This window comes from Oncorhynchus nerka, linkage group LG26, assembly GCF_034236695.1.
Source record: "Oncorhynchus nerka isolate Pitt River linkage group LG26, Oner_Uvic_2.0, whole genome shotgun sequence".
NCBI classification, from domain to species: Eukaryota; Metazoa; Chordata; class Actinopteri; order Salmoniformes; family Salmonidae; genus Oncorhynchus; species Oncorhynchus nerka.
This window is the reverse complement of record NC_088421.1, coordinates 29,671,009-29,695,021: the sequence shown is the minus strand read 5'-3', so window position 1 is coordinate 29,695,021 and position 24,013 is coordinate 29,671,009. Positions and strand designations below refer to the sequence as shown.

The window sequence follows — 24,013 nt, the reverse complement described above, 5'->3', positions numbered from 1 at the left end:
CACTACAGGGACACTACAGAGATACTACAGGGACACTACAGAGACACTACAGGGACACTACAGAGATACTACAGGGACACTACAGGGACAGTACAGGGACACTACAGGGACACTACAGAGATTCTACAGGGACAGTATAGGGACACTACAGGTACAGTACAGAGATTCTACAGGGACACTACAGAGATACTACAGGGACACTACAGGTACAGTATAGGGACAGTGCAGGTACAGTACAGAGATACTACAGGGACACTACAGGTACAGAATGAAAGAGCTGAACAGAGGACTCCCCTCTTCTCTGGATCATCAGTTATGTATGTGTCCTGGCCCCAGCAGCCCAGCCAGTCAGTGTGTTGAGAACAGAGGACTCCCTTCTTCTCTGGATACTCAGTTATGTATGTGTCCTGGCCCCAGCAGCCCAGCCAGTCAGTGTGTTGAGAACAGAGGACTCCCTTCTTCTCTGGATACTCAGTTATGTATGTGTCCTGGCCCCAGCAGCCCAGCCAGTCAGTGTGTTGAGAACAGAGGACTCCCTTCTTCTCTGGATACTCAGTTATGTATGTGTCCTGGCCCCAGCAGCCCAGCCAGTCAGTGTGTTGAGAACAGAGGACTCCCTTCTTCTCTGGATACTCAGTTATGTATGTGTCCTGGCCCCAGCAGCCCAGCCAGTCAGTGTGTTGAGAACAGAGGACTCCCTCTTCTCTGGATACTCAGTTATGTATGTGTCCTGGCCCCAGCAGCCCAGCCAGTCAGTGTGTTGAGAACAGAGGACTCCCTTCTTCTCTGGATACTCAGTTATGTATGTGTCCTGGCCCCAGCAGCCCAGCCAGTCAGTGTGTTGAGAACAGAGGACAGGGAACTCACACTGGTCACGTTATGACTGAACGGATCCGTGGTCTAACTGGTCCCTACAGGGGCGTTTAGACACAGTCAACACACACACACACACATGCACTTACACAAACATTGCTGCCAGATTTACTAGGATGGAACTAAGCCTAGGATGCTACATCCTTGGACATGCTGCATACCGTAGGAGATGGCAGCATTTCTGAGAAAGGAACGTTTAGGGAAAATGGCTTTTATTCCTTTAAATGCCTCTCTTTTTATGGTTTGAGGAAATGTTTGCTGGTCACAACAGTAGTATCAATATGTTATGCCTCTCTCTCTCCCCACTGGGCACACACTGGTTGAATCAACGTTGTTTCCAGGTCATATCAATGCAATTACATTGATCCAACGTAGAATAGATGCTGAATTGGCGTCTGTGCCCAGTGGGAAGTTTTAGTCTCTCAGAAGTGTGTGGCTGTGTGCTGTGCCTCAGTGATGATACTGTTGTTGTGTCTGAGGGGAATCAGCAGGGATGAATATCTCACGTCAAAACATGACTCAAATCAAGCCTGGGCGTAAACAAACACACATTGAATAGAGGGGCTTCACAAAGGGACTGTCATGCTCCATTGTTAAAACAAGCAGCCGAGGAGCTACAGTGGTGGATCTAAGAATGGTTTCCACCAGCAGGGGTGTTCTAGCATGCTGGGGAGCCCCATAGTTATTAGAGTTATTAACGTAGGCAGTGGCACCCCCGTAGAGTTGAAATGATCTACATTGGTACAGCCCACTGGTTTTGGGGAACCCTCAAGGGTCAATGTGTAATTTGAATGTAGTCCTCATTTACAGTGACTTTGTCAGGTATTCTTCCTTCATCTCTATTTTATAACACTTCCAGCAATCCAATAAAATATACAAGAAAACTAGCTCAGGGATAAATGGCTGAATTCTATGAACAAAGCTGTGACGAGGATGAAAACAACCAAACAACAGCATGAAAGTAAAGAGGAGTAGAGAAATAAAGAGCATGCAGAACAAGCCGCTGCATAGCTGACCCATAAACAAAGACAGAACATCCTCCTGCCTCAAGGTAGGATAAAGGACAGACCAACACAGCTGTGCTACTGTCCCGTCTCTAGTCACGCACACAACAACACAGGACACACAGCCGTGCTACTGTCCCGTCTCTAGTCACACACACAACAACACAGGACACACAGCCGTGCTACTGTCCCGTCTCTAGTCACACACACAACAACACAGGACACACAGCCGTGCTACTGTCCCGTCTCTAGTCACGCACACAACAACACAGGACACACAGCCGTGCTACTGTCCCGTCTCTAGTCACGCACACAACAACACAGGACACAGGACACAACACAGGACACACAGCCGTGCTACTGTCCCGTCTCTAGTCACGCACACAACAACACAGGACACACAGCCGTCTGTCCCGTCTCTAGTCACGCACACAACAACACAGGACACACAGACGTGCTACTGTCCCGTCTCTAGTCACGCACACAACAACACAGGACACACAGCCGTGCTACTGTCCCGTCTCTAGTCACGCACACAACAACACAGGACACACAGCCGTGCTACTGTCCCGTCTCTAGTCACACACACAACAACACAGGACACACAGCCGTGCTACTGTCCCGTCTCTAGTCACGCACACAACAACACAGGACACACAGCCGTGCTACTGTCCCGTCTCTAGTCACGCACACAACAACACAGGACACACAGCCGTGCTACTGTCCCGTCTCTAGTCACGCACACAACAACACAGGACACACAGCCGTGCTACTGTCCCGTCTCTAGTCACGCACACAACAACACAGGACACACAGCCGTGCTACTGTCCCGTCTCTAGTCACGCACACAACAACACAGGACACACAGCCGTGCTACTGTCCCGTCTCTAGTCACGCACACAACAACACAGGACACACAGACCGTCCCGCTCTAGTCACGCACACAACAACACAGGACACACCTACTGTCTCTAGTCACACACACAACAACACAGGACACACAGACGTGCTACTGTCCCGTCTCTAGTCACACACAACAACACAGGACACACAGCCGTGCTACTGTCCCGTCTCTAGTCACACACACAACAACACAGGACACACAGCCGTGCTACTGTCCCGTCTCTAGTCACACACACAACAACACAGGACACACAGCCGTGCTACTGTCCCGTCTCTAGTCACGCACACAACAACACAGGACACACAGCCGTGCTACTGTCCCGTCTCTAGTCACACACACAACAACACAGGACACACAGCCGTGCTACTGTCCCGTCTCTAGTCACACACAACAACACAGGACACACAGCCGTGCTACTGTCCCGTCTCTAGTCACACACACAACAACACAGGACACACAGCCGTGCTACTGTCCCGTCTCTAGTCACGCACACAACAACACAGGACACACAGCCGTGCTACTGTCCCGTCTCTAGTCACACACACAACAACACAGGACACACAGACGGACAAGCAGACAAATGGACCACCTGCATTTACAACCAAAACAAGCAGAAAGTGTATGGTGGGAGAGTCTGTACAACCAAAACAAGCAGAAAGTGTATGGTGGGAGAGTCTGTACAACCAAAACAAGCAGAAAGTGTATGGTGGGAGAGTCTGTACAACCAAAACAAGCAGAAAGTGTATGGTGGGAGTCTGTACAACCAAAACAAGCAGAAAGTGTATGGTGGGAGAGTCTGTACAACCAAAACAAGCAGAAAGTGTATGGTGGGAGTCTGTACAACCAAAACAAGCAGAAAGTGTATGGTGGGAGTCTGTACAACCAAAACAAGCAGAAAGTGTATGGTGGGAGAGTCTGTACAACCAAAACAAGCAGAAAGTGTATGGTGGGAGTCTGTACAACCAAAACAAGCAGAAAGTGTATGGTGGGAGAGTCTGTACAACCAAAACAAGCAGAAAGTGTATGGTGGGAGAGTCTGTACAACCAAAACAAGCAGAAAGTGTATGGTGGGAGTCTGTACAACCAAAACAAGCAGAAAGTGTATGGTGGGAGAGTCTGTACAACCAAAACAAGCAGAAAGTGTATGGTGGGAGAGTCTGTACAACCAAAACAAGCAGAAAGTGTATGGTGGGAGTCTGTACAACCAAAACAAGCAGAAAGTGTATGGTGGGAGAGTCTGTACAACCAAAACAAGCAGAAAGTGTATGGTGGGAGAGTCTGTACAACCAAAACAAGCAGAAAGTCTATGGTGGGAGTCTGTACAACCAAAACAAGCAGAAAGTCTATGGTGGGAGTCTGTACAACCAAAACAAGCAGAAAGTGTATGGTGGGAGTCTGTACAACCAAAACAAGCAGAAAGTGTATGGTGGGAGTCTGTACAACCAAAACAAGCAGAAAGTGTATGGTGGGAGAGTCTGTACAACCAAAACAAGCAGAAAGTGTATGGTGGGAGAGTCTGTACAACCAAAACAAGCAGAAAGTGTATGGTGGGAGAGTCTGTACAACCAAAACAAGCAGAAAGTGTATGGTGGGAGAGTCTGTACAACCAAAACAAGCAGAAAGTGTATGGTGGGAGAGTCTGTACAACCAAAACAAGCAGAAAGTGTATGGTGGGAGAGTCTGTACAACCAAAACAAGCAGAAAGTGTATGGTGGGAGAGTCTGTACAACCAAAACAAGCAGAAAGTGTATGGTGGGAGAGTCTGTACAACCAAAACAAGCAGAAAGTGTATGGTGGGAGTCTGTATCTGAAAAGAGTCTGTGACTCCTGGACAGACCTTGGATTACAGAGTCCTAGGTAATACAAAACCAATGGCTGGTGCAGTGCATTGTCAATGGCTACCTTTAATCCACAATGCTGACTTGTATTCATATTGGGAAAGGAAAGGGGAAACCTAGTCAGCTGTACAAATGAATTGTGTCTTGCACATTTAACCCAACAACTCTGACTCAGAAAGGTGCAGGGGGCTGCCTTAATCGACAGCCACATCTTCAGCGCCTGGGAAACAGTGGGTTAACTGCCTTGCTCAGGGGCAGAACAATAGAGTTTTACCTTGTCAGCTTGGGGATTCGATCCAGCAACCTTTCGGTTCCTGGCCCAATTGGGTTCTCTACGTACGGTGAATCACAAGAGGTTTAACAGGTATTTATGGGACAAATCATTGATCCCAGTAATATATTAACAGCACCACTACCCTGAATCGGCTTCACACTATACAGTAGCATAGTCAGCATTACTGTATACCAGGGTATTGCAGTAAAGAGTAAGGGCTAACCATCCTATGTGTTATGTCCTGTTATTCTCTCTGTCCCTTTACAGTCTGCAGATAGTAACTCTAACATGGCTCTCTGGCTCTGCTTATTCTAATTAGCTGGGTGTTGGGTGGGCTGGCAGGACCGGGTGTCAGTGGGGCTCATCACTGGACTGGCCTCCCAGGCGGTCACACTGAGCTGGCACTGACACACACCGACCAGAGAAAAGAAAAAGAGAGAGGTTCACTCACATGCAAACACACACACACACACACACACACAAACAAACAGAGGGAGCCGCTCCGCTCCACACCCTGCCTGGGAGGCTTCATTAACTCTGACCTGTTCTTTCAGCCAGCATGCCCCCTTCCTGTTTATTCTCTCTCTGTATGGACAGCCTGACCTCCCGGGCAGCCACACCCTGCTAACACACACTACCACACAGCCTAGTATTAGTAGGACCAGCACTACATGAATGAGGTATTAGGTATTAGAGATGGATATGAGGTATTAGAGGGATGGGGTATTAAAGATTGGACTAGGTATTATCCTAGTCCGGCCTAGAACAGGTTAGCCTGAGTCATATTGAGCTTCTGGGATTAGTTGAGATTGTTAGATTAGATTAAATACATTTTTAGGAGCCGTGGAAATCTGGTCTGGCACGATCAGAGCAGTCATGGTCTAATGGGGCCACACCACTAGGCAGTATAACCAAACCTACTGTACTGTGATACAACTTACCTTATCAAGGATTAACAACCAACCTTCATGCTTTTATCTGCTGTGCACAGGTGTGCATCCCGAATGGCACCCTATTCCCTATAATGTGCACTAAAGTAGTGCACTACATAGGGAATAGGGTATAAGTTGGAACGGGCAATATATCTTCTATTGTATACACTTTACAGCAAAATACTGCCATGAAAAATAATAGGAAATTAATTTATCAGCTGTTGTTCCCGACACAACACAATATGTCAACAGTGACCGTTTCTCGTCAATATGAAGCTGTGGCATGAATATGATGAAAGGAACAGAATCTCCTTTGAAATGACAGATACTGTACCTTACTACCTTGTTGGGAATAATAATGACAGTTTTGACGGGTGATATAGAATTACATCTAAGCAATGACAGCTTGCTGAGATCATACTGTGTGCCGTTGTGGGAAAATCATTTTAGTCCAGGGACTGCTGGGGAACATATTTCTAATGGTTATCTTCATATCAAATCTGTCATTACATACTGTATTATAATAAAGCCATCATATCATCCTACTGTGACCATAAAGGGGTATAGAGTAATGAGATAGAGAGATATCTCAATGGAGACTGTATGTGTTTATAAAATGCTTGTGGTCTTGTTGTTGATGTAATGTGAGGCCATGGATTGATATGGTTGTTATGTAAGACACAGCCTGGCATAGCCCAGACCTGACCACGTCTCTCCTACAGTAGTTTCTTGAGACATCCTCTAGAGTCTAGATCTTGGGTTATTTATGTATGTTAGAGTGTCTGGAGAAATGAGTCCTAGAGTATCCCACAGACTGGTTATGGGGAGGTGATGTACAGCCTGCCTATCCCAGGGTCACGGCCATTAGGACACATAGAGTTTAAAAAAGTGTTGCAACGGAAACCAAAAATTAGCTTTTCTCATTGGACACGTCCAGGTAGTCCCTCCCTGTTTCAGTCTGTTTTCTTCCGTTTGGTGCCTAATGAACAGGACCCAGTAGCCCCTTGACAGACCTGGCCTGGCCACAGAGAGCCTGCTGTTCTAATTGAATCCCACACCTGTTCCTGGCAGGTAACTGCAGCCAGCAACCAGCAGGGGGCACAACAGAGCGCCATGAAACCCCTCCTTCAGCATGGACACTTAATCGTCTGGAAGTAAGAGTACATCTGTGAGTGTGTGTGTGTGTGTGTGTGTGTGTGTGTGTGTGTGTGTGTGTGTGTGTGTGTGTGTGTGTGTGTAGGGTGCAGGTGCGCGTGTGTGTGTCGTTACCCGTAGGCATGTTGGTGTGTGTGCGTGCATGTGTGTAGGTGTGCTTGAGAGATAGCAAGCGACAGAGAGAGAGAGAAGGAGAGAGAAGGAGAGAGGAGGAGAAAGAGTAAAGGATAGAGTGAGAGTGTATTTTGTGGGTGTAAAAAAGAAGAGAGAGAGAGAAACGGAGAAACGGAGAGAGTCAGAGGAGTCAATAGGTTATTTCCTGTGAAATGAGAATAAGAGAGGGAGTGAGTTAATTCTGTGGAGGAGTGAGAGAAAGAGAGAGAGAGGTGGGAGTCCCAGATTGTGTCCTGTTCCTTTTGGACAGCAAGGGGGTCAAGGCAAGGTAGTCAAAACAGAATACTAACTCACACATACACACACACACACACACACCTACACCGACACACACAAACCTACACACACAGACACTCATACACATATCCACACACCACACGCACACTGTAGACAGAAGGAAGGGGCTGGCACTTTGATCAACCGTCATGTTCACTTCAAGACAAACCCCTTCACTGAGACCAATAGCAGGGCAGCAGGGCCTGGGTGGAGAGAGAAAGTTTCCATTGAAACGTCTTATCTCTATGAGAGGTGCACTGACACACTGAGTGGCAGCACAGGTGGTCCTACTGACAGAGCTTCACAGCTTCAGTACACAGGACACCGCCTGCAGGTACGGGTACAGCACTGGAGTGACACTATGACAGGCCACAGTTCCATTTCAATTCAGTCAATTTAGGTAGTCAATGGAAAATTCTAAGTCCAGTTTTCCTAATTGCTTTTCATTGTAAGGAAAAGTGAAATTGGATTTTCATTTTAATTCCTGAATTGACTAAATTGAAACAGAATTGACCCCAACCCTGCTGAGCTACTGTAGCAGTAGCCAGCACCCAGCCAGTTTCTTACTCTCTTCATCCCTCTAATCTCTCTTTCTCCATCCTTTCCTTCCCCAGTGAGGGCTGTCCATACATCTGCCTCTGGCTGTGTGTTCTATCTGTCCATACATCTGCCTCTGGCAGTGTGTTCTATCTGTCCATACATCTGCCTCTGGCAGTGTGTTCTATCTGTCCATACATCTGCCTCTGGCGGTGTGTTCTATCTGTCCATACATCTGCCTCTGGCGGTGTGTTCTATCTGTCCATACATCTGCCTCTGGCTGTGTGTTCTATCTGTCCATACATCTGCCTCTGGCAGTGTGTTCTATCTGTCCATACATCTGCCTCTGGCGGTGTGTTCTATCTGTCCATACATCTGCCTCTGGCGGTGTGTTCTATCTGTCCATACATCTGCCTCTGGCGGTGTGTTCTATCTGTCCATACATCTGCCTCTGGCGGTGTGTTCTATCTGTCCATACATCTGCCTCTGGCTGTGTGTTCTATCTGTCCATACATCTGCCTCTGGCGGTGTGTTCTATCTGTCCATACATCTGCCTCTGGCGGTGTGTTCTATCTGTCCATACATCTGCCTCTGGCTGTGTGTTCTATCTGTCCATACATCTGCCTCTGGCAGTGTGTTCTGTCTGTCCATACATCTGCCTCTGGCGGTGTGTTCTATCTGTCCATACATCTGCCTCTGGCGGTGTGTTCTATCTGTCCATACATCTGCCTCTGGCAGTGTGTTCTGTCTGTCCATACATCTGCCTCTGGCGGTGTGTTCTATCTGTCCATACATCTGCCTCTGGCTGTGTGTTCTATCTGTCCATACATCTGCCTCTGGCGGTGTGTTCTATCTGTCCATACATCTGCCTCTGGCGGTGTGTTCTCTGTCCATACATCTGCCTCTGGCGGTGTGTTCTATCTGTCCATACATCTGCCTCTGGCAGTGTGTTCTATCTGTCCATACATCTGCCTCTTGCAGTGTGTTCTGTCTGTCCATACATCTGCCTCTGGCGGTGTGTTCTATCTGTCCATACATCTGCCTCTGGCAGTGTGTTCTATCTGTCCATACATCTGCCTCTGGCGGTGTGTTCTATCTGTCCATACATCTGCCTCTGGCAGTGTGTTCTGTCTGTCCATACATCTGCCTCTGGCGGTGTGTTCTATCTGTCCATACATCTGCCTCTGGCTGTGTGTTCTATCTGTCCATACATCTGCCTCTGGCGGTGTGTTCTATCTGTCCATACATCTGCCTCTGGCGGTGTGTTCTCTGTCCATACATCTGCCTCTGGCGGTGTGTTCTATCTGTCCATACATCTGCCTCTGGCAGTGTGTTCTATCTGTCCATACATCTGCCTCTGGCGGTGTGTTCTGTCTGTCCATACATCTGCCTCTGGCGGTGTGTTCTATCTGTCCATACATCTGCCTCTGGCGGTGTGTTCTATCTGTCCATACATCTGCCTCTGGCAGTGTGTTCTATCTGTCCATACATCTGCCTCTGGCGGTGTGTTCTATCTGTCCATACATCTGCCTCTGGCTGTGTGTTCTATCTGTCCATACATCTGCCTCTGGCAGTGTGTTCTGTCTGTCCATACATCTGCCTCTGGCGGTGTGTTCTATCTGTCCATACATCTGCCTCTGGCGGTGTGTTCTATCTGTCCATACATCTGCCTCTGGCAGTGTGTTCTGTCTGTCCATACATCTGCCTCTGGCGGTGTGTTCTATCTGTCCATACATCTGCCTCTGGCTGTGTGTTCTATCTGTCCATACATCTGCCTCTGGCGGTGTGTTCTATCTGTCCATACATCTGCCTCTGGCGGTGTGTTCTCTGTCCATACATCTGCCTCTGGCGGTGTGTTCTATCTGTCCATACATCTGCCTCTGGCAGTGTGTTCTATCTGTCCATACATCTGCCTCTGGCGGTGTGTTCTGTCTGTCCATACATCTGCCTCTGGCGGTGTGTTCTATCTGTCCATACATCTGCCTCTGGCGGTGTGTTCTATCTGTCCATACATCTGCCTCTGGCAGTGTGTTCTATCTGTCCATACATCTGCCTCTGGTGGTGTGTTCTATCTGTCCATACATCTGCCTCTTGCAGTGTGTTCTGTCTGTCCATACATCTGCCTCTGGCGGTGTGTTCTATCTGTCCATACATCTGCCTCTGGCTGTGTGTTCTATCTGTCCATACATATGCCTCTGGCTGTGTGTTCTATCTGTCCATAGATCTGCCTCTGGCAGTGTGTTCTATCTGTCCATACATCTGCCTCTGGCGGTGTGTTCTATCTGTCCATACATCTGCCTCTGGCGGTGTGTTCTATCTGTCCATACATCTGCCTCTGGCAGTGTTCTGTCTGTCCATACATCTGCCTCTGGCGGTGTGTTCTATCTGTCCATACATCTGCCTCTGGCGGTGTGTTCTCTGTCCATACATCTGCCTCTGGCGGTGTGTTCTATCTGTCCATACATCTGCCTCTGGCTGTGTGTTCTATCTGTCCATACATCTGCCTCTGGCGGTGTGTTCTGTCTGTCCATACATCTGCCTCTGGCAGTGTGTTCTATCTGTCCATACATCTGCCTCTGGCGGTGTGTTCTATCTGTCCATACATCTGCCTCTGGCAGTGTGTTCTGTCTGTCCATACATCTGCCTCTGGCGGTGTGTTCTATCTGTCCATACATCTGCCTCTGGCGGTGTGTTCTATCTGTCCATACATCTGCCTCTGGCAGTGTGTTCTGTCTGTCCATACATCTGCCTCTGGCGGTGTGTTCTATCTGTCCATACATCTGCCTCTGGCTGTGTGTTCTATCTGTCCATACATCTGCCTCTGGCGGTGTGTTCTATCTGTCCATACATCTGCCTCTGGCGGTGTGTTCTCTGTCCATACATCTGCCTCTGGCGGTGTGTTCTATCTGTCCATACATCTGCCTCTGGCAGTGTGTTCTATCTGTCCATACATCTGCCTCTGGCGGTGTGTTCTGTCTGTCCATACATCTGCCTCTGGCGGTGTGTTCTATCTGTCCATACATCTGCCTCTGGCGGTGTGTTCTATCTGTCCATACATCTGCCTCTGGCAGTGTGTTCTATCTGTCCATACATCTGCCTCTGGCGGTGTGTTCTATCTGTCCATACATCTGCCTCTGGCTGTGTGTTCTATCTGTCCATACATATGCCTCTGGCTGTGTGTTCTATCTGTCCATAGATCTGCCTCTGGCAGTGTGTTCTATCTGTCCATACATCTGCCTCTGGCGGTGTGTTCTATCTGTCCATACATCTGCCTCTGGCGGTGTGTTCTATCTGTCCATACATCTGCCTCTGGCAGTGTTCTGTCTGTCCATACATCTGCCTCTGGCGGTGTGTTCTATCTGTCCATACATCTGCCTCTGGCGGTGTGTTCTCTGTCCATACATCTGCCTCTGGCGGTGTGTTCTATCTGTCCATACATCTGCCTCTGGCTGTGTGTTCTATCTGTCCATACATCTGCCTCTGGCGGTGTGTTCTGTCTGTCCATACATCTGCCTCTGGCAGTGTGTTCTATCTGTCCATACATCTGCCTCTGGCGGTGTGTTCTATCTGTCCATACATCTGCCTCTGGCTGTGTGTTCTATCTGTCCATACATCTGCCTCTGGCGGTGTGTTCTATCTGTCCATACATCTGCCTCTGGCGGTGTGTTCTATCTGTCCATACATCTGCCTCTGGCGGTGTGTTCTATCTGTCCATACATCTGCCTCTGGCGGTGTGTTCTATCTGTCCATACATCTGCCTCTGGCGGTGTGTTCTATCTACCCATACATCTGCCTCTGGCGGTGTGTTCTATCTGTCCATACATCTGCCTCTGGCGGTGTGTTCTATCTACCCATACATCTGCCTCTGGCAGTGTGTTCTATCTGTCCATACATCTGCCTCTGGCAGTGTGTTCTATCTGTCCATACATCTGCCTCTGGCGGTGTGTTCTATCTGTCCATAAAGGTCCTGACTTATTTCTATTCATGGCCACCTGCCTGCCAGAGCTCTTTAGCTTTATCAATGTAATGACTTTTCAATGTACAGTCAGTCAATTCCCTATCTCTCTCCTCTCCCCATCTCTCCCTCTCTCCTTCACTCTCCTCTCTCCTTGACTGCCTGCTGAATAGAATGTCTGAGTGCAGTGGGTCACGTGACCAGACGTGTGTGTGTGGTGGGTCATTCCTAATGAGGAGCTACAGCCTGTCTCTATAGCGACTGCTCCTCTCTCCCTCTCTCTCTGTCCCTCCCTCCCTCCCACTATCCTCATTCGCCCACAGAGACACTATTTCAATGGTAAATGTGTCTCTACACTCTCAGAAATAATTATTTGGCTGTCCCCATAGGAGAACCCTTTTTGGTTCCAGGTAGAACCCTCTGTCGGAAGGGCTTAAGACGGAACCCAAAATGGATGTACCTGGAACCGAAATAGTTATACCTGGAACCATAAAGGGTTCTTCAAAGGGTTATCCTATGGGGACAGCCAAAGAACCCTTTTAGGTTCTAGATAGAACCTGTTTTTAAGAGTGTAGGTTTGAGGGATGCTCCCCCCTCTTTTAGTCCCCATAAAAAAAACAATTTGAAGGCTGTGTACCAGGTCTTACATACTGCAGATGTATTTCCTTGTCTCCTTTCCTTCATGATCACAGATGAAATACTGTAGATTTGTTTCCTTGTCTCCTTTCCTTCATGATCACTGATTAAAAAGGACTTGATAGGTGACAGAAAGATGGCTGACACCTATTCAGTCAATTCACGTGTCAATAGTAATAAAGGAACGGTGACAAGGAAATGAATATGTAAGTCTATCAACACACAGACTACAGACAGTCTGACTATCTGTCTCTCTAGCTAGCTACTGATGACGGACAGACTGTCCATCAGTCTGACTGAAATTCACAGACCAGCTCCTGAACACAACAGTAGAGCAGCCATTACTATAATCTGTCAATCAACCAATCAGTGAATCAATCAATTAGGATTAATGAATTAACAAAGGTACAACGGGTAACACAATCTAAGAGAATTGTTAATTAATAAAAAATGAGATATAGAGATAATCATAATTAGCAGTAGAGTTAAAGCGAGGATAGAGGGAGGAAGAGGAGGGGTCTTTTAGGTCACATGGTCACTGGGAGGAGCAGTAGTAAATGTGGGTAAAAAAACAACAACAACAAGGTGGATCAAGGGGGTGGGGGGGCTGGGAAGAGGAGGAGGGTTCGCTATAGCTACCAGGCAGGGAGTAACAAAATGGTGATCGGTCGGTTGAGGGAAAAACAAGACATACAGGAGCAATGGATGTCAGTAGAAAGCCACATCCAGGCAGATGGATATGGGCCCATAAAGGACTTAATGGCATTGCTACAGAGGTTAATCCCTTCAATCTATAATAACCTACTGTACATATCCATCTATCCATGGAAACAGACAGTAGAGGGTACTAGTCAAGACTGATGTGTAACGGTGTTGTGGGCCGGGGCGGCAGGGTAGCCTAGTGGTTAGAGCGTTGGACTAGTAACCGGAAGGTTGCGAGTTCAAACCCCCGAGCTGACAAGGGCTGTCATTCTGCCCCTGAACAGGCAGTTAACCCACTGTTCCCAGGCCGTCATTGAAAATAAGAATGTGTTCTTAACTGACTTGCCTGGTTAAATAAAGGTCAAATGTAAAAAAAAAATATCTAAAAGGTCACAGGTAAGATTAGGACAGTGTATAATACCCTGTATAGTGCACTACTATTGACCAGAGCCCTGTAGTGCACTACGTGGGGAATAGTGTGCCATTTCAGACACAACCTGGGAGATTAAATGACCCTTTTGAGGCGGCCCTAATGGTGCCTGTTCCCAGTGGCAGCAATACTCTTCCTTCCTCTACCCTTGGATTGAGCCCTGCATCCCCTGCAGCATTCTTTGTAAGCTCTGTGATTGGGAGACCAGTGACTGATTGGCTCTTTAGAGAGTACCATCCCCCTGGTGAACAGAGCAGCCATTACACATAGATGCTAACTGGGACTGTACCACCTACTGTGGCACCCCTCTGAATCCATACAGACATGCTGTACGAAGGGAGGACTAGCTGACTTCTATTGATAAGAAGGGGTGACTGACGGCCAAATCAGGACACACAGGGGGGTTGCAGTGCAACGAAAGCAAGAGAAGGAAGAAAAAGCAGTGATAAGAGCAAATGGATAAAGAGGGAAAAAGAAAAGAAGAGGAGGAGGAGGAGGTGAAGAAGCAGATGAAACCTGAGGAGGCCTCAGAGAACCAGCGGCTACTTGTGATGAACAGATGAAAAATCTGAGAGGCAGAAACGGAGCCAAAAGAAAGAGAGAAAGAGAGGAGAGAAGGGCACTGCATTTAAAGCTGTTTGAGTGATAGAGAGAACGAGAGTGGACATTGAAGCACCTGGAAATGGGAGAAAGTGCTTAACGAGGGACAGTCTCATGTCACATGATCAAGGAGAAACTTTGGCCAGTGTGATTCTGAATATCATTGTCTTTTTGAGTTGAAAATTAAAACAAATAAATGTAAGATTCGCCCTGAAGTAAGGAAAAATGAAAGGGGGAAGGAAGAAACAAAGAAAGAGAAAGGGAGGCAGAGAAAATAATATAAACCAATGTGGAGAAGAGAGGAGAGGAGGACGAGGAGGAGTCACTTGGATCTGGAGGGAACCAATTAGAGATAGGGTCAAATTACTAATTGTAAACGATAGAGAAATGGTTAAATCATACTCAATGAGGTGGAGTGAGAACTGCAGGGTCAGATGGAGAACTATGTCAGCATGAGGAGTTGTCAGGTGGCTGTGGCCCAACATGTGGACACGTTGAGGAGAGGAGAGATAGGTTTACAGTGAATGGGAGAAGAGAAGAAAAGGTTTTACCGACCAGGAAGTGGTAAGAATGTACACCATGTTATCTGTCTTTAAGTTTGTGAATGGCCACTGGTATGTAGTTGGTATAGTGGTTAAACCATGACATAAGAATGCTCTCTCTTTTTCTCTCTCAGAAATAGTTCATGGACCTCCAGAGTGGTCAGCTGGTTTGTGTGTATGTGTGTGTGTGTGTGTGTGTGTGTTTGTGTGTGTGGTGCGTGCGTGCGTGTAGGCCAGGCTGGTGTCATCAGAGGCAAGGAGGAAATCTGGAAGGATCTTAGAGTCTTGGTTATAATCCAGAAAGAGAGAGAGGGAGAGAAAGAGAGAAAGAAAGGGGAGGGATATCAACATCAAACATGACCACTACACAAGGTGCTGGGTTAGGAAGGCGTATGAGGGGAGGAGAGGAGGGAGGAGGAGGAGGGAGGGGCGAGCTGTGGTTTTTATGTTCATTGTGGTCTTTACCTTTTTGATCCACTTCTATTCAAGCATCGGAAAAAAGAGAAAGAGAGGAAGACAGGGAGAGAGAGAGAGAGAGAGAGACAGAGTAAGAGAGACAGAGAGAAAAAGAGAGAGAGCAAAGAGAATGAAAGAAAAACAGGTGCAGGAAAAAAGACAAAATTGAGATTAAATAAAATGCTATCCTTTCTCTCTTTTCTTTAAGCATGTTATTTGTTCTGTGTTACGGTTGGCTACTCAGAGAAAGGATGGCGACTCAAATGAAAAATGAGGAGGGAAAATGGCCTGACCTCGGATTTACTCCATTTCCATTCCATTAACCCAACAATCCCCAACCATCCACACACATACATGTACTCAACCCGACCTCCTGTTATGTCTTAGGATCCCACCCCTCCCTCCCTCCCTCTTTCTGTCCTTCCGAACTCCAGCTCCTGGGTCCTGTCAGGGAGAGAAAAACACACATATGTTCCTGAAGAATCTTCTTTGGAAGCAGCTGTGGGAGAAATAGAGCTAGATAGAGGGATGGAGAGATGAGAGGGTGATGAGGAAAGTGGCCCAGTGTGTGGGGTGTGTTGTGGCCTTGCGGGGGGTCACTGTGTCTCGTCTAGCCCCTCTCCAGGGTTACAGGGTCTACATTGAACCTGTCTCTTAATCCCAAGAAAGTGGCGCTGCGTCTGACTGCGCTCAGTACGCCAAATCACGGCGCTCAGCTACAGAACCCCGCCATTCGCTCAATCCATCGACCAGCTAATCAACGGGGAGCAGCTTGCTCGCCGGGCTCAGATGCACTCATCAAAAGAGAAGGAAGGAAGAAAGAGAGAGAACAAAGAAACAGAGGGATTGAGAGACGGAAGGAGACAGACGAAAGTAAAGCGTCCCGTGAGAGAGAGACAGAGAGAGAGAGAGAGAGAGAGAGAGGTAGAGAGAGAGAGAGAGAGAGAGAGAGAGAGAGAGAGAGAGAGAGAGAGAGAGAGAGAGAGAGAGAGAGAGGTAGAGAGAGAGAGGGGGAGAGAGGTAGAGAGAGAGAGAGGGAGAGAGGTAGAGAGAGAGACAGAGAGAGAGAGAGAGAGGTAGAGAGAGAGACAGAAAGAGAGAGAGAAAAGAGAGAGACAGAGAAAGAGGTAGAGGTAGAGAGAGAGACAGAGAGAGAGAAAGAGAGAGAGAGAGAGAGAGAGAGAGAGAGAGAGAGCACAGAGTCTGAGACACGGCCCTGTCTTTTGGTCTACACCAAGCTCATCAAACACTAATCACTAGTCTGTGTGTTGAGCCTATATGAGGCTTTGGCTGACATAAGCAGTTATGGCAGTTTGTAAGGCAGCTTTCCATAGACATCACTCATTGTGGCGGACGAATGAGTGTTGTGTGTGTTTGTGTGTGTGAGAGAGGTGTTTCTGTGTGTGTGTGTGTGAGAGAGGTGTGTGTGTGTGTGTGTGTGTGTGTGTGTGTGTGTGCGTGTGTGTGTGTGTGTGTGTGTGTGTGTGTGTGAGAGAGAGAGAGAGATGTGTGTGTGTTTCTTCCCTGCCATGTGGAAGTCCGGCATGCTGCTGCCGCTGAACGTGTGAATGCTGTGTGAAGCCTTTTGGTCCCTGGAGAGCCTTGTCATGCGAAGTCATCACCTCTCTCATCTACAGTACAGCATGAGAGGTGTCTGTACTGGACACATTCCAGGAAAGAGGAGAAGAGGAGGAAGAAGAGGAAGAAGAGGAAGAAAAGAAAGAAGAGGAAGAAGAGAGAGAGAGAGAGAGAGAGAGAGAGAGAGAGAGAGAGAGAGAGAGAGAGAGAGGGGGCCTTTCTGCATCACGGCATCAGAGCAACAGAGCACTACCATCTCTATGGCTTTTATCATCAGACAGCTAGATCAGACACTGGGAGAAACCCTGTGAAGAGAGTAGGAGTGGCAGCCATTTCATCCTTCAGGGGAGCATCTATGGGCTCATGTATGGGTCCCATGTGGCCAGAGCAGGGAGGAACCAGGAGGGCAGGAGGAGGGAGCTACAGTGGGGCAAAAACGTATTTAGTCAGCCACCAATTGTGCAAGTTCTCCCACTTAAAAAGATGAGAGAGGCCTGTAATTGTCATCATAGGTACACTTCAACTATGACAGACAAAATAAAAAAAACATCCAGAAAATCACATTGTATGATTTTTTATGAATTTATTTGCAAATTATGGTGGAAAATAAGTATTTGGTCAATAACAAAAGTTTATCTCAATACTTTGTTATATACCCTTTGTTGGCAATGACAGAGGTCAAACGTTTTCTGTAAGTCTTCACAAGGTTTTCACACACTGTTGCTGGTATTTTGGCCCATTCCTCCATGCAGTGATGTTTTGGGGCTGTTGCTGGACAACAAGGACATTCAACTCCCTCCAAAGATTTTCTATGGGGTTGAGATCTGGAGACTGGCTAGGCCACTCCAGGACCTTGAAATGCTTCTTACGAAGCCACTCTTTCGTTGCCCGGGCGGTGTGTTTGGGATCATTGTCATGCTGAAAGACCCAGGCACGTTTCATCTTCAATGCCCTTGCTGATGGAAGGAGGTTTTCACTCAAAATCTCATGATACATGGCCCCATTCATTCTTTCCTTTACACGGATCAGTCGTCCTGGTCCCTTTGCAGAAAAACAGCCCCAAAGCATGATGTTTCCACCCCCATGCTTCACAGTAGGTATGGTGTTCTTTGGATGCAACTCAGCATTCTTTGTCCTCCAAACACGACGAGTTGAGTTTTTACCAAAAAGTTATATTTTGGTTTCATCTCACGATATGACATTCTCCCAATCTTCTTCTGGATCATCCAAATGCTCTCTAGCAAACTTCAGACGGGCCTGGACATGTACTGGCTTAAGCAGGGGGACACATCTGGCACTGCAGGATTTGAGTCCCTGGCGGCGTAGTGTGTTACTGATGGTAGGCTTTGTTACTTTGGTCCCAGCTCTCTGCAGGTCATTCACTAGGTCCCCCCGTGTGGTTCTGGGATTTTTGCTCACCTTTCTTGTGATCATTTTGACCCCACGGGGTGAGATCTTGCGTGGAGCCCCAGATCGAGGGAGATTATCAGTGGTCTTGTATGTCTTCCATTTCCTAATAATTGCTCCCACAGTTGATTTCTTCAAACCAAGCTGCTTACCTATTGCAGATTCAGTCTTCCCAGCCTGGTGCAGGTCTACAAGTTTGTTTCTGGTGTCCTTTGACAGCTCTTTGGTCTTGGCCATAGTGGAGTTTGGAGTGTGACTGTTTGAGGTTGTGAACAGGTGTCTTTTATACTGATAACAAGTTCAAACAGGTGCCATTAATACAGGTAACGAGTGGAGGACAGAGGAGCTTCTTAAAGAAGAAGTTACAGGTCTGTGAGAGCCAGAAATCTTGCTTGTTTGTAGGTGACCAAATACTTATTTTCCACCATAATTTGCAAATAAATTCATTAAAAATCCTACAATGTGATTTTCTTTTTTTTTCTCATTTTGTCTGTCATAGTTGAAATGTACCTATGATGAAAATTACAGAACTCTCTCATCTTTTTAAGTGGGAGAACTTGCACAATTGGTAGCTGACTAAATACTTTTTGCCCCACTGTAACTGCCACTGCTAGAGCAGCCATTAGAGCATCGGAGCAAGAGGAGAGGGCGGAAGGAGGAGGGGGAGAATGAGGAAGGAGGAGGGGGAGAATGAGGCGGGAGGAGGGGAGAGGGCGGAGGGAGGAGGGGGGGAGAATGAGGAAGGAGGAGGGGAGAATGAGGCGGGAGGAGGGGAGAGGGGGCGGAGGGAGGAGGGGGAGAATGAGGAAGGAGGAGGGGAGAATGAGGCGGGAGGAGGGGAGAGGGGAGGAGGGAGGAGGGGAGAATGAGGAAGGAGGAGGGTGAGAATGAGGCGGGAGGAGGGGAGAGGGGCGGAGGGAGGAGGGGGAGAATGAGGCGGGAGGAGGGTAGAGGGCGGAAGGAAGGGGGGGAGAATGAGGCGGGAGGAGGGGAGAGGGCCGAAGGAGGAGGGGTAGAATGAGGCAGAATGATGCTCACAGTGTCAGAACCGCATGGTGGATGGAGAAAGCGAGAGAGAGAGGCGAGAGCAAGATGCTCATGGCTGTAAACAGACACACTGTGGGCTGATGGGTAAAGTGGGGCCCTGCATGGTGCAGAGTGGAGGTTTGATGTGGTGTCTCTTTATGACAGTTATGTGTCAGACAGGGTCCAAGGGGGAGCAGGGGTTCCTTTATATCATGTTTCTGTGTGACCTGTTTTCTAAACACACACTGCCTTCAAGGGAGATAACAACACTGTGTGTGTTGGTGTGGAGGGTGATGGAGTGGAGGAGAGGAGCTAGAATAAAGGAGAGGTAGAGAGAACGAGAGAGAAGCAGAGAAATGAGAATAAAGGAGAGGTAGAGAGAACGAGAGAGAAGCAGAGAAATGAGAATAAAGGAGAGGTAGAGAGAACGAGAGAGAAGCAGAGAAATGAGAATAAAGGAGAGGTAGAGAGAACGAGAGAGAAGCAGAGAAATTAGAATAAAGGAGAGAACGAGAGAACGAGAGAGAAGCAGAGAAATGAGAATAAAGGAGAGGTAGAGAGAACGAGAGAGAAGCAGAGAAATTAGAATAAAGGAGAGGTAGAGAGAACGAGAGAGAAGCAGAGAAATGAGAATAAAGGAGAGGTAGAGAGAACGAGAGAGAAGCAGAGAAATGAGAATAAAGGAGAGGTAGAGAACCCTAATAAAAGAGGGATGAACTGCTTTGGTGAGGAAGAGGAGAGAATGAGAAGAAAAGAGGAAGATTTGATTTGCTGACATCCTCTGGTCCTTGTCTGCTGCTCTGTAAAGTAGCAAACACACACACACACACACACACACACACACACACACACACACACACACACACACACACACACCTACACACAGTGCATTGCGGGGTGTTAGTGTACAGTAGAGCAACCTGGGTCTCTGAGTGTCTGATTCATTCAGGCTCCATCGTAGGTCCCCTGGTGAGAATGAAAACCCAGGCACCTCCTCTGCTCAGCACTGCTCTCCAGAACCCTATCAATTATCCCCACTGCTAACGAGGCACAGCACGCTAACACAGAGCTACATATACACGGACACCTGAGGAGCACTGCAGGACAACCTTTCTTCTCCTCTCTCCTTCACCACACTGCTGAGAAATAGCATGCCCTCTCTCCTCTCTCCTTCACCACACTGCTGAGAAATAGCATGCCCTCTCTACTCTCTCCTTCACCACACTGCTGAGAAATAGCATGCCCTCTCTCCCCCCTTCCTTCACCACACTGCTGAGAAATAGCATGCCCTCTCTCCTCTCTCCTTCACCACACTGCTGAGAAATAGCATGCCCTCTCTCCTCTCTCCTTCACCACACTGCTGAGAAATAGCATGCCCTCTCTACTCTCTCCTTCACCACACTGCTGAGAAATAGCATGCCCTCTCTCCTCTCTCCTTCACCACACTGCTGAGAAATAGCATGCCCTCTCTCCTCTCTCCTTCACCACACTGCTGAGAAATAGCATGCCCTCTCTCCTCTCTCCTTCACCACACGGCTGAGAAATAGCATGCCCTCTCTCCTCTCTCCTTCACCATACTGCTGAGAAATAGCATGCCCTCTCTCCTCTCTCCTTCACCACACTGCTGATAAATAGCATGCCCTCTCTCCTCTCTCCTTCACCACACTGCTGAGAAATAGCATGCCCTCTCTCCTCTCTCCTTCACCACACGGCTGAGAAATAGCATGCCCTCTCTCCTCTCTCCTTCACCACACTGCTGAGACATAGCATGCCCTCTCTACTCTCTCCTTCACCACACTGCTGAGAAATAGCATGCCCTCTCTACTCTCTCCTTCACCACACTGCTGAGAAATAGCATGCCCTCTCTCCTCTCTCCTTCACCACACTGCTGAGAAATAGCATGCCCTCTCTACTCTCTCCTTCACCACACTGCTGAGAAATAGCATGCCCTCTCTCCTCTCTCCTTCACCACACGGCTGAGAAATAGCATGCCCTCTCTCCTCTCTCCTTCACCACACTGCTGAGAAATAGCATGCCCTCTCTCCTCTCTCCTTCACCACACTGCTGAGAAATAGCATGCCCTCTCTCCTCTCTCCTTCACCACACTGCTGAGAAATAGCATGCCCTCTCTACTCTCTCCTTCACCACACTGCTGAGAAATAGCATGCCCTCTCTCCTCTCTCCTTCACCACACGGCTGAGAAATAGCATGCCCTCTCTCCTCTCTCCTTCACCACACTGCTGAGAAATAGCATGCCCTCTCTCTCCTCTCTCCTTCACCACACTGCTGAGAAATAGCATGCCCTCTCTCCTCTCTCCTTCACCACACTGCTGAGAAATAGCATGCCCTCTCTCCTCTCTCCTTCACCACACGGCTGAGAAATAGCATGCCCTCTCTCCTCTCTCCTTCACCACACTGCTGAGAAATAGCATGCCCTCTCTCCTCTCTCCTTCACCACACTGCTGAGAAATAGCATGCCCTCTCTCCTCTCTCCTTCACCACACTGCTGAGAAATAGCATGCCCTCTCTCCTCTCTCCTTCACCACACTGCTGAGAAATAGCATGCCCTCTCTCCTCTCTCCTTCACCACACTGCTGAGAAATAGCATGCCCTCTCTCCTCTCTCCTTCACCACACTGCTGAGAAATAGCATGCCCTCTCTCCTCTCTCCTTCACCACACTGCTGAGAAATAGCATGCCCTCTCTCCTCTCTCCTTCACCACACGGCTGAGAAATAGCATGCCCTCTCTCCTCTCTCCTTCACCACACTGCTGAGAAATAGCATGCCCTCTCTCCTCTCTCCTTCACCACACGGCTGAGAAATAGCATGCCCTCTCTCCTCTCTCCTTCACCACACTGCTGAGAAATAGCATGCCCTCTCTCCTCTCTCCTTCACCACACTGCTGAGAAATAGCATGCCCTCTCTCCTTCACCACACTGCTGAGAAATAGCTCCTTCACCACACTGCTGAGAAATAGCATGCCCTCTCTCCTCTCTCCTTCACCACACTGCTGAGAAATAGCATGCCCTCTCTCCTCTCTCCTTCACCACACTGCTGAGAAATAGCATGCCCTCTCTCCTCTCTCCTTCACCACACTGCTGAGAAATAGCATGCCCTCTCTCCTCTCTCCTTCACCACACTGCTGAGAAATAGCATGCCCTCTCTCCCTTCACCACACTGCTGAGAAATAGCATGCCCTCCTTCTCTCCTTCACACTGCTGAGAAATAGCATGCCCTCTCTCCTCTCTCCTTCACCACACTGCTGAGAAATAGCATGCCCTCTCTCCTCTCTCCTTCACCACACTGCTGAGAAATAGCATGCCCTCTCTCCTCTCTCCTTCACCACACTGCTGAGAAATAGCATGCCCTCTCTACTCTCTCCTTCACCACACTGCTGAGAAATAGCATGCCCTCTCTCCTCTCTCCTTCACCATACTGCTGAGAAATAAGTCGCTCTGGATAAGAGCGTCTGCTAAATGACTTAAATGTAAATGAAAATGTAAAAAAATAGCATGCCCTCTCTCCTCTCTCCTTCACCACACTGCTGAGAAATAGCATGCCCTCTCTCCTCTCTCCTTCACCACACTGCTGAGAAATAGCATGCCCTCTCTCCTCTCTCCTTCACCACACTGCTGAGAAATAGCATGCCCTCTCTCCTCTCTCCTTCACCACACGGACTGTAAATGAAATAGCATGCCCTCTCTCCTCTCTCCTTCACCACACTGCTGAGAAATAGCATGCCCTCTCTCTCTCTCCTTCACCACACTGCTGAGAAATAGCATGCCCTCTCTCTCTCTCTCCCCTTCTCCTCACTGCTGAGAAATAGCATGCCCTCTCTCCTCTCTCCTTCACCACACTGCTGAGAAATAGCATGCCCTCTCTACTCTCTCCTTCACCACACTGCTGAGAAATAGCATGCCCTCTCTCCTCTCTCCTTCACCATACTGCTGAGAAATAGCATGCCCTCTCTCCTCTCTCCTTCACCACACTGCTGAGAAATAGCATGCCCTCTCTACTCTCTCCTTCACCATACTGCTGAGAAATAGCATGCCCTCTCTCCTCTCTCCTTCACCACACTGCTGAGAAATAGCATGCCCTCTCTCCTCTCTCCTTCACCACACTGCTGAGAAATAGCATGCCCTCTCTCCTCTCTCCTTCACCACACTGCTGAGAAATAGCATGCCCTCTCTCCTCTCTCCTTCACCACACTGCTGAGAAATAGCATGCCCTCTCTCCTCTCTCCTTCACCACACGGCTGAGAAATAGCATGCCCTCTCTCCTCTCCCGCTGTCTCTTCATCCTTCATTCATTTCTTCCAGGTTCAACCCAATCCTCCCATTTTCACCAAACATGAGTCCCTAATGGTGTCCCTACACATATTTACACAATCTCCCTTTCTGACATCATTGCATTTCTCTCTCTTTCTCTCTGAAACGTGTCAAACTACAACACAACCCTTCTCCTACCCTTCTCCTGACAAACCCACCCAGACAAGTAAACTATGAGTTACAAAAGCTGTGTCCAGAAAGGCACTGATATGAATACAAGCCCCAGAATACATTTCTGTGGTTCAAATGTCCCGATCCGCAGTACACAGACCCAGTGGTGACTTATAGAAACGTATAGAAGGACATTATACAGAAGTTAAAGCTACTAAACAGTATAGAGTAGCACAGTACATGACGGTGATTTAACAATTCAATTATTCCGTTAG

At 48.1% G+C, this 24,013-nt stretch overlaps 1 protein-coding gene across 1 annotated transcript in view; it reads right to left on the bottom strand.

Moving 5' to 3' along the window:
- The window catches only part of LOC115124040 (adhesion G protein-coupled receptor L1-like), a 94,329-nt gene that overhangs the window by 45,571 nt on the left and 24,745 nt on the right, over positions 1-24,013 (bottom strand). Inside the window, exon 4 of the mRNA XM_065010951.1 lies at positions 15,298-15,312. Coding sequence (XP_064867023.1) covers positions 15,298-15,312 — 15 coding nt within the window. The remainder of the gene's footprint in view (positions 1-15,297; positions 15,313-24,013) is intronic.